General features: G+C 39.9%; 1 protein-coding gene across 1 annotated transcript; it reads right to left on the minus strand.

Annotated features, from left to right (window-relative positions):
• Positions 1 to 6,797: 6,797 nt before the first annotated feature.
• ppdpfa (pancreatic progenitor cell differentiation and proliferation factor a) lies at positions 6,798 to 9,288 on the minus strand. The gene is made up of 5 exons (XM_084366282.1): positions 9,128 to 9,288; positions 7,703 to 7,806; positions 7,496 to 7,573; positions 7,296 to 7,389; positions 6,798 to 7,212 (listed from the first exon to the last, which is right to left on the minus strand). Exons 2-5 carry the CDS (start codon positions 7,755 to 7,757, stop codon positions 7,080 to 7,082), a joined length of 360 nt encoding a protein of 119 aa, XP_084222408.1. The 5' UTR covers positions 7,758 to 7,806; positions 9,128 to 9,288; the 3' UTR covers positions 6,798 to 7,079.
• Positions 9,289 to 10,926: the final 1,638 nt, after the last annotated feature.

Here is a 10,926-nt window from a genome sequence, read left to right on the forward strand (position 1 = left end):
ATGAACACACACATCGCTGGGACAAAGGGACACTGTATTTTTAACAGGGAGAAAGTCCTTGATGTCTAACATAAGCCGAATGTACAAGAAGGTCCAAATAATGAAGAATTTCTCAAAGACAGCGTCTCACAAAGTTTACAAAGGTCCTCCTAACTCGACAACTCATCAAATCGAGTGATTTTATAAGGGAGTCTGGGGAATATTTCCGCTGTTGTTGACTGTAATTGCTGTTTCTGCTTTGACCTATAGTCTGCTGTGCAAAATGTCATCATATTGTTGTGAATTATTGGTGATTACTATTAGATTTAAGTTATCCTGACCGTTCAAATCAATACAAAACACATGAACTCCATTTACAGGGTCATTTTATAGACTGACCCCCTCAGCACCCCCAACTGTGACCCTGGAAATACTGAAGGTAAAGATATGGTACAGAGATCAGAGACACTGAGAATCACTACAATACTCTCCTCGGTCTTTGAATAATAAAGACTGTTAATTAGACTTAAGTAGATATAGACTGAAGACAGCAAAGCTTTTGAGATATTTGTTGGAGGCATTGGTGAAACTGTGAAAACAGTATTATACAACAAATTCAGTTATAGTGATTACAAATTATTCAAAAGAGCTGAACTTAAGGTTGTTTGTTAATTGATTCAGTACATGCACTGTTTTGCTTTGTGCTGGTATGATGTATACCGTGATCACCGTCTTAGTTTTACAGGCAATTACATGTTAATTAACACAAAGAACAGCTGTGGCTGAAGTACGGTTCATTAATTTTGCAGACTTTTAGTCATAAACCAAACCGTTTTGACCTCATGGTGGGGCTAGAGGAGAACATAAGGATCACTGAAGTTTGGCTTTCATAATTTAGGACTTGAATGTCTGAACCCATTTTACAATCCAGCCAGTGGTTGTGGAGACATTTCACCCAAAAACCATAAATGTCATGATGATGGTGGTGATCACTGAAGTCAGAGGGATTCACAGAAAGCTGAATGTTTAAAATTTCACTGAAATCCAGTTTATAGTCTAATTATTTCAGACTTGAGCGACCGAACAACCCCACACCTGTGATGATAACAAAGGTTCCTGAGAAGAATGACCTACTTTTTGTCTTTACTTATTTAAATATGTGCCGTGTTTATTGCTTCAGGCTGCTGTTCGCTTCCTTAAACAGACATTTTCATTAATTAGGTTAACACAAACCCTGATACTCAGATTGAACCTGCGCTTCTGACACCCCCCTAATATTTTTAGTCCAGTCGTCTTGTCTCGTGCAGTGTGGCCTAAATTGAATTGGCTCACGATTTCAGACTGGAAGTGGAGCAGTGATGACGTCAAGTATTTTGGTGGTGCTGATGTAGGTCTGGGAACTTTGACAGCTGGCTCCTCGTGTGAAAGTGGACGCTGTGTTCTGTTGGAGCAAGGTCAATATTTTCCAAATAGTTAAAATACAACAACAACAATGTCACCTCATTTAAAAAAAAGTTATTGTTAAAATGATGCTTGAAACGCAATGAAAATGCAGATTATTGTCATTTCTAATCACCGACTGTAAAAATAGTAAAATTCCTGCGCTGAAAATGTTACTTAAGCAAAAATATGGATAATTATCTTCATGTACTGTTAGATTATTGTTACTGATGCCTTACAGTTAATGCATAATAGTGCTACTGTTTGATGTAATGGTGGATCTTTTTTTATAAAATTATGATAAAAAGCATGGAGAGACATTTTTAGATGCTTGACTAGAGTAAAGCAGTAATACCACAATGTAAAAATACTCAACTACAAATAAAAGTCCTGCAATCAAAATGTTACATGTAGAAGTACAGAAGTAATACCTGCAAAATGTACTTAAATTATCAAAAGTCAAATCACACTTCTCTTTAATAAGCTTCAACTTTCAAAGATCAGGAGGGATAACACTAACAGAAGTCACAGCAGCACAACATTTGCAAGAACATCACCTGGAAAGGTGAAAGTCTGAAGCCTATTTTGCAATCAGATTTGTTTGTTGTTATTTTTCTAAAAGTCCCAAACTTGCTCCACACAGGAAACCCAAACAGATAACTGTGGCCTGTGTAGCTAGAAACCAATCATGGTGGGACAGCGTGCAACTGTGTTGACATTGAACGTCCCTCAGTGACACGTGCACTCACACAAGCTCCGTGGTTCACGTTCTCCGCTCATGCTGCTGATCAAATAAAGATCTAAAACTGGATGTCACCCGATCCCCTGCAGTCCGAACACCCTTACTACCTCAAAAGACAAATAACATTATACCACAACTTCTGCTAATACTGAGAATTAGATGTACCATTTCTCTCCTCTTATCTGTGCAGTTTGGACATTTTCTGGGAGTCAGGGGGTTGAACTCTTTGACAGCACTGAGTCGTGGGCCAGACACCTTCGCCCCAGATTCCCTATTTACCGCGCTGAAGCGCTCTGTCACAGCATGCCAACACTTTCCACTGAATATGAGCAGCAGATGACAGCAGATCAGGGTTTAAATTAAGACTCTGACCCAAGAGGAGAGTTTCGTTGAGCATCACAAAGACATGTGGGGCAAGGTAGATTTATATTCAAATCACACTGTGAAGGCAAATCCTCCATAAAACTCTTATCCGACACTTATTTTTCTTTGAGGGTGGACAGCAAACAAACAAACTGGAGCTTACTCAGTTGAGCAAACAATTAGCTGAAGCTGCAACTAAAGATTACTCACAGGTAGCTGAGTCATTGGTCTATATAACGTCAGAGATACCCACTGCGTCGTTCCTTAGTGTCCTCAGACATCTTGTTTTGTCTTAACAATAGTAAACACACAAATATATTCAGTTCACAATCATATATGACAAAAAAACTGAATAAAAACATCACAAATCAGAAGCAAGAACCAAAAAATCTTTGATATTTACGTAGAAAAACTATTAAGGTGAGTGCAGCACTAAGAAAAAGTGTCGTAGAAGTTAAAAAATCAGGTGCTCTTCAAGGATGAAGACGGTTCAATACAGATTAAAGCAGCAATAAACAGTAACAGTCCAGTTTACTTGTAATGAAAGTCCAAATCCTTTATTCATGAGTGCATACCCCTACATTTTTATACTACAAAGAGTCCTCATCATGGCGAGTTCTTTCACATTTAATATTGAAAAATTACCAAAACAATTATTCGACTATCAAATTAGTGGCTAAAAATTAATTTGCTGTCGTTTTAACCAACTAATCATTTCAGCTTCACATCAACAACCTTCATTAAGAACATTCACGGAGAATCCAGAATCTTCCGGCTGAACACCGTAGTAGCCTGGACGTCTACCAGAAATACAAATATGTCCTATTTGGCTCGAACACTGTGATAATCTTTATACCAGGTCACTTTTTACTCGTGCACAGGATCAGCTGGACATGTGGACAGAGTCTCACACACACATCGGTTATTTGAATCATCGGAAACCAGATTCTAGGAAGCAGCTGCTCTGTCTTTCTCGCTGTGCAGTTCACGGCCTGCAGACAGGAATGGAAAGACCATTAAATGCCCTCCTGCCACCTGTGTGTGTGTGTTTCTATTCAAATGCACCAGGTTTTCAAAAACATGCCATAAATCCCTCGTGAAATCCATCCATTATGAAAGTTTTCATATAATTTAGCATCATTTCTTTTCACTTTGGACCTTTGAAATATTCTAATTTGATGCCATGGGGTTCTGCTTGGGTTAGGGTAGGGTAGAGAGATCAATAAATGCACTGTGCACGCTGGCAACTAAGAATAGACCAAACAAAGTCCGCTTACAGTCCATTTCTGCTGCAAGATAATCGTTCTGTTCAAACAGGGAAGTCAAACATCTCCGGTGCTGTATGTGGAGCATTTGGGGCAACAAACTGGGACAAACACTTTGACATTTAAGGACCAAAGACATGATTCATGTCCAGCGCCTCACTTTAAAATCTACCCACCATACAAAGCTGTCCTATTCCTGGCAGCATATCAGAGAGGCACTTGGGTCTAAAATTGTCCTGTGATCCGGGCCAAGTGCAAACGCTCGTGTGCCAGTGGGGCGACGTGGGAATCTCCCATCATGCACCGTCATCATGTCTTTTTTATATATTCAAGAGGGCGGTTCAGGTTAGTCTGTGCAAAGTTTGCAGGTGGAGGTGAAGGGCAAATCCCCCGAATATGAATATGAAAACAACACAGTTGCAGCGATCTACAAAGCACTAGATGTAGAGAAAAAATCAAACAAAGACATTAGAGCAGCCAGGTCTAATGGTGAAGCTGCAGGATTTATACAGCTGAACTACAACGTTGTGCAAAAACTTGACAAGTTAGTTTTATTTGTGATGTCAGACATGAGGATTTGCTTCAGGAATCTGTTGGATTTAATGGAAATTATAAAAAATAGGGTATTTAGTGAGAGAACCAGGCATCAGAGGCTGAAATACAATAGAAAGAGATTCAGGTTTTCAACAGTAATTGCTCAAACTCGACCTCCCCAACCTGATTTTAGTGCAGCTAACAGTTTCAGAGGACTAATGCTCTTTACATTGACCTTTATTTGACCGATAGGAAACAGAGTGTCTTTAAAATGGAGTATGTAGACAATGAATTGAACAGAGAACTGCAGTGTGATGGAGCTGGTAACGATCAATGATCTACACAATGTACAGTATGTAGGTCAACACATCAGTTAGAGGAAGAGCTGAAACTTAAAGGATAAGTTAACCTGAAAATGAAAATTCAGTCGTTATCTACTCCTACCCCTTACCACAGGAAGGTCGCGTGACGTTTCATGGTCCACAAAACATATCTGGAGCTTCACAGCAAAAACTTGTTGGACTTTGAAAACACTGTTTTGCTGCTAGACTGTTTTGTTGTGAAGCTCCAGAAATGTTTCATGGCCCGACAAAACTTCACCCTGGCTTTCAATCTGCATGGGGCCGAGTGAGTGACTTTTCATTTTTGCATGAACTAGTCCTTTAATTGCTGTCTCCTGGCAGCATTTGAACAGACTGAGTCGTTTACAACAATGTGCTGTGAGCAGAAACAGCTCCAGTGTAATAATAAGATCTGACAGCAGCAGGTGGACTGCTTTATTTTCATGCCATGCAGTTATTATGGAAAGATGTGTGGTGAAGTCTGCAGAGAGAGCTGGTAACTGACCCGTGATCTGCTAACATGGTCTGCTGGTTCCTGAATAATTTATTCAATCGTAGAAACAAAAATATAAACACAACATATACGTGTTTAAGTGTAACTGTTCTATAAAAATCATATTAAATTGTCCTGACCTTTACTTTTCCAGAAGCTGTTGGCCCACATTGAAGCTCAGGTGAGGCATTATGTAAACGGCATTAACAACTAAATTAATCGCGGCTAATCATATCAAAGCTAAACAGATTAGGTGGGTTCGGTAAGTAGGCTGCTTGTGTTCCCTCGCAGGGTTATAAGACAGCTGCTCTGCCGTGTGAATCACCTGGGAAAGAGACAATAGTGCTGGAGATTTGAGGTTAGATAATGTCACAAATTGCACATATCTCCGCCAACACCCAACAGTCCACTTTATTTCAATCAAGCCTAATTCAATAACTCTATAATCTTGTGTCTCTCTAGACTTTAAACCACCCAGAACTGCCTAACTTTATCTCTAAACTTCATTTAAGCTCATCAAATCAAAGATTTACATTAAATTGCACTCACTTAAGACACCTAAATACACCAGATTTCTTTCAGATCCATGGCTTATTCCTCGGGAAATCAACAAAAATGTTGAAAAATGTGACAAAATATTCCTGGACCAGTCCCTTTTAACCGGATCCGCCAAAGTTAATGGGTTCTATTCTGGGCCAAGACCAATCCTCCATCCAAGTTTCATGGAAATCCATTTAGTAGTTTTTGTGTAATCCTGCTGACAAACCAACAAGAAAACAAACAAGAGTGGCACATAAACTCACTCATAGATACCAACCACCTAAAAAACCCTGATTCTTTCCCTCAAGATCCATTCATTATTCCTCGAGAAATGAATAAATAATAAATAAAAATGCTCTATCTGGCAATGTCAAAGAAAATGAGAAAACATTCCTGGATCTGTCTCTCAAAGTTACTGGGGTCTATTCTGGGCTGAGACCCATCCTCCATCCAAGTTTCCTGGAAATCCATTTAGCAGTTTTTGTGTAATCCTGCTGACAAACCAACAAACAGACTCGGGTGAAAACACAACTTCCTCGCTGGAGGTAATAAGGGTCTGTTTCTTTTGGCAAACCAGTCTCTCAACTCCACCAGTTGAACACATTAAAGTGTGTTTACAGGTGTTGAGGAGTACAACTGCAGTAAGTAAGTAATATAAAGTTATAAAGACAACTAAATTGCATTGTGGGTAATGTAGGCACCGTATTTTGAGTATGTGGAGATATCTCTGGTTCTGTGGTATTGATTTTAATCATTGGCTTTTAAATAGGAGTGCAATGCTAGACCAGTGGACTGCTTTTCAAAACCTGGTGCCAATATTACCCACAATGCAACTGGCCAATTTATCAGATTACATGCAGCTTCCTTTATACTACTTTTTTCACATGCTCAGTTGTACTCCTCGAGACCTGTAAACACACACTTTAAGGTGTAAAATTGGTGGAGTTACCCTTTAAGGTTCACCTGAAGACAACACTCCTCAAGATTTGATGTTTATAAAAACACCAAACAGATAAAGTCACAGTTTGTTTTCCTAAATAATGATGTTATGTTCTGTTTACTCTCCTGAGTTGTGTACAATCAATACAACACAATAACGGTGCTGATGCAAGCTTTTTATTATTATCATCATTTATTATTATTAACAGTGTAAAGTGACAAAATGAAAAAACTTTTTACATGTTTTTTTTTAAACTTTTGGTCATAACAAAAAGATACTATACATGGGCAAATATGAAAAGCAAACTTAAACTTCTAAAGCTAACAAACACCGTCGTCTTCACCCCCATCATCTCCAACTCCATCTGCACGAGACGGGTGGCAAGCTGAGGGTGAGGGAGGTGCGAGGGGCAGGAAGGTGAGGCGCTGGCAGGGAATGGAGTCTAGGAGAGAGTTGGTGGAGGATGTGACGGTTCAGACTTCCCGCTTTCACTGCTTTCACTGACTTGTCTTTTCAAAACCATCTCCCTGGCGATGCAGGTCACCTGACCGTTGGCCACTGTGTAGGTTCCGTTTCTGCAACACACAGGAAAATGAGTTTTAAAGGGCGACTGCACCTGTTTAACTTCATCGAGGTAATTATCTTTATATGTGCTCACTTTTGATTTTCGGATCCATTCTGCATGCCGGGCTGAAGCGGTTTTGCAAAGAAAAATGAAGTCCACCAGTGGCCAGAATCTTGCCTGGGAAGTCCTGCGAAGAACAACATGGATGTTAGACAGAAACTTGATTTGATGCAAGGACACTTCATTCTCTTAGGTTGAAAAAATATAAAAAATAAATGAAACCTTATTCATACCTGGGTGGTGTGGAATGACCTCTCCTACGTACTCTGCACTGCCACAGGAGCTGTTGCTGGAGGCGGACCCGAGACGCCCTGGAATAAAGAAATAGACATTTCCTTTTAGTGATAACACGAGAAAAACACTGGGAGAAGTCATCTTCTTTTTTTGCCTTTCACTGAAATGACTACAATGTAAATACACGTAGGCCACGTCCGACTCACTTCTGTAGTAATCATGGGTGGCGATGAGGGAGCCACTTGATGGAATTGCTGCCATTTTCTCCGACCTTAGGTGGAAAACCGCTCAAAAGATGGAAAATGGTAATCTGGAGGAGAGACAAGGAAAATAGGTATTATTATCCTGGTAATAATATGGCAGAATGGATCCTGTTTTTTTTATTTCCTTCCATTTTAACTTATTTTATCTCTTGCATTTTGTGTATCTTGTCTCTTGACAATGCCCCAGATTCTGCCGAGGCGTGTGGAGGCATGAAGCGAGAAGACACGTCTGCATTGACAGCATAACAACATGTCACTCAGGACAAGTTTCAGGGAAGCTTTTGCTGCATGCATTCGTGCCCTCTATGCTACATTCCTGTCCACAGGCCTTCACAGGAGAGCGATGAAAAAGCATATGCAGCTGCTTCTTCCTAGAGTCTGGTTTCCCATAACTCACATAACCAGAGTGTGTGAGAGAGCATACTGGCCACGAGTCCAGCTGAACTCAGACGGCTTGTGCACGAGCCGACTGCATGAACAGAGAAGTGACCTGGCAGAACACGATTCGAGTGTTTGGTCCATATCCAAGGTGCTACTTTGTCCAGCCAGGAAATTATAGACGGGATGGCTGTGCCCGAATTTCTCATTGGTAAAAATAAACTGAACCTTTTACAAGAATGTGCTTGCAATGTGTTAAATATCGGAAATTATGCAAAGACAATTATGTTGTTTGTCTTTTTTGACTCTTAAAAGTAGAAGATGTTTATCAGCCTGGAGCCTTGGAACCAGCTGAAGGCTGTAAAGCTTAGCTCCAGGTGAGCAGCAGATGGCTTTGGGGATTTTAAGAAGCAGACAAATAGGCTACAGTCTAGATAAACAAGGCAGCTGACGCGTAAGAACAGCACTTGTACAATGCCCAGAAGCAAGCTGCACGTGGTGCAAACAAGTTCAACAAGTTTTTTTTTTTTTTTTTCTTTTAAAGGAACACTATGTTGAGAAAGAAACGGTAATCATCACTTTAAACAAACTCTCAAACAAAACAGTGTCAAACGAACTGAATTTTAAAAAATTACATGATATTTCAATTTATATGTGGCGGACCCTGCCACCTTTCTAGCTTCACACAGTGTTCTGGGTTAGGGTTATTATTTTCCCCTGAGAACAGCTTGTTTATTCAGTTATGAAAAAAAAAATGCCTGAGTTTGTATTATTACCTCATTAATATTGTAAATATTAAAATCCTGAGTAAACTGATAAATCAATTATCAAGATAATTGCCGGGTACTTTTAAAGTTAGAGTTGATGAATCTGCTCCAAGAGGGAAAACTGAAGAGAAAAACACCACTGTTGTTGTATAAATGTTGAAGGAGACCAACTTTTCCCCAAAATGTAACTTTTTAATGTTAAAATTAAATTATTTCGACCTACCTTGGAGATCAGGATGCGGTTGTAAGGCTCGGATGGCTTGAAGTAGAAGAGGTCCTAGTTGTTACAATGGCCCATTTGTGGATGAAGTGTTTGTTCTGACCCAGTCGGTCAACTCGCTGTTGCTGCTGCTGCTGATGTCACTGTGCCGACTGAGGGAGGACGACCGCCTTTTATAGGGTCTAGCCCCGGCGCGTGCTTTCTGCTGCACGGGGCGGGGCCTGCGGTGGCTCGAGGGGACGGAACGTGCTGCTGGAACTCAGTGACACCTGAGAGGCTTTGAGGAGGCTTTAGGTAACCCGCTGAGGGACACACACCTCACAGTCCTCACACAGCTCACACACCTCACCTCCAGACAGACAGATAACAGTAGATAGCAGCTGTTTTACTTCTGTGAACGTTATCTCGTTGTTTTTCTTCAGACGCCAGCCACGGTGACGTCAGGTGACGTGAGCTAACTTGGAAGTCAATCCGTGAATTAGCCACCTGTTTTAGCGAAGGGAGGTCTTAACTTTAAGTCATAGCTCTGTCAAGAGTTACCTTCCCCAGCTTGAAAAATTATGACAACTGTCTCCTCGCAGCCTTCCCTGGTGGTCTAGTGGTTAGGATTCGGCGCTCTCACCGCCGCGGCCCGGGTTCGATTCCCGGTCAGGGAACGACATGTTTTTCTTGCTTGATGTTGTTGATTACTTAAAATTGGCGTCAGGATTGTAGAGGATGTACAGATACACTTAAAATAATCCTTAGGGAAAAGTGACAGTCTCCTGTATCAGTTGAACTCAAACAGACGTATCTGATATTAACTATTCTTAACTAAAAAGTACAAGGAAAAGTAAATTATATATATTTACATGTATCCATATAGTGTGTATAATATGGGTCGATAATTACTCGATCTGATGATCATCAGAATAAGCCCTAAGTGTTTTTTTTAAATAATTCTTTTATTTTATTTTATTTTTTCATCCAATTCCCAATAAACTGATTTAAACATGTGCTACTTTGACTCTGATAAAGTAGTTCGCGTCAGGACCACAGAGGACGCACTCACGACCTTCATTTTAACAGAAAAACACGTGTATACTTGGTAACGATAACGGCTGCCACATGCAAGTGATTTCAGTCACATGCCAGACATAAAATGTATAGCTATATTGCACATATTGTACGTATATTACAATATACAATACAGGAAGGTGCACAGAAAATATGCACATTACGCAAAATGAGTAAGGGATATTGGTATATGGGCGCATGTATGCATGTGCATGGATATGCAATATAATGTCGCATTATTTTTTGGGGACCAAAAATATTCAGAAAATACAAAATAACAATTCAGATATGTCACACAATAAACGATTAAGTGAAACACTAGAATATCTCAATATCCCTAACTCATTTTGAGTAGTGTATTTAAATGAGAATAGAATAAAAACAATTGCACTATATGTGTATATATGTAATTGTGTGTACACATTACAGAATCTGAGTTTTTTTTTATCCAATTCCCAATAAAATCAAAAATGCAGTGGATAGGAAGTATAAAGTTACAGAAAATGAAAATACTCAAGTAAAGTACAAGTACTTCATTCCATCACTGATAATTAAACCTAAATCTATTGTTTTCAGTACAAGTGGATGCACAGTATTAGGAGACATGGACACTTGCATCTAGTTTCCATAGTAAAATAAAACTGTTCATACATTTGTGGCCTCTAGCGCCACCCAAAGGCTCAACATGAAACAAGGCCACCACTGACTGCAGCCCGGCAATTGACCATCAATGACAAAAGACCACA

This window comes from Pagrus pagrus (genome assembly GCF_965226575.1).
Source record: "Pagrus pagrus genome assembly, chromosome: 11".
Lineage (NCBI taxonomy): Eukaryota > Metazoa > Chordata > Actinopteri > Spariformes > Sparidae > Pagrus > Pagrus pagrus.

Bases quoted from the DNA above. Each gene is read 5' to 3' on its own strand.
- ppdpfa (XM_084366282.1), bottom strand. From the start codon at position 7,757: ATGGCAGCAATTCCATCAAGTGGCTCCCTCATCGCCACCCATGATTAC. The intron at 7,574-7,702 runs GTGAGTCGGACG...TCTTTATTCCAG, and splicing joins CACCCATGATTACTACAGAA to GGCGTCTCGGGTCCGCCTCC. The intron at 7,213-7,295 runs GTGAGCACATAT...TGTGTGTTGCAG, and splicing joins AATGGATCCGAAAATCAAAA to AAACGGAACCTACACAGTGG.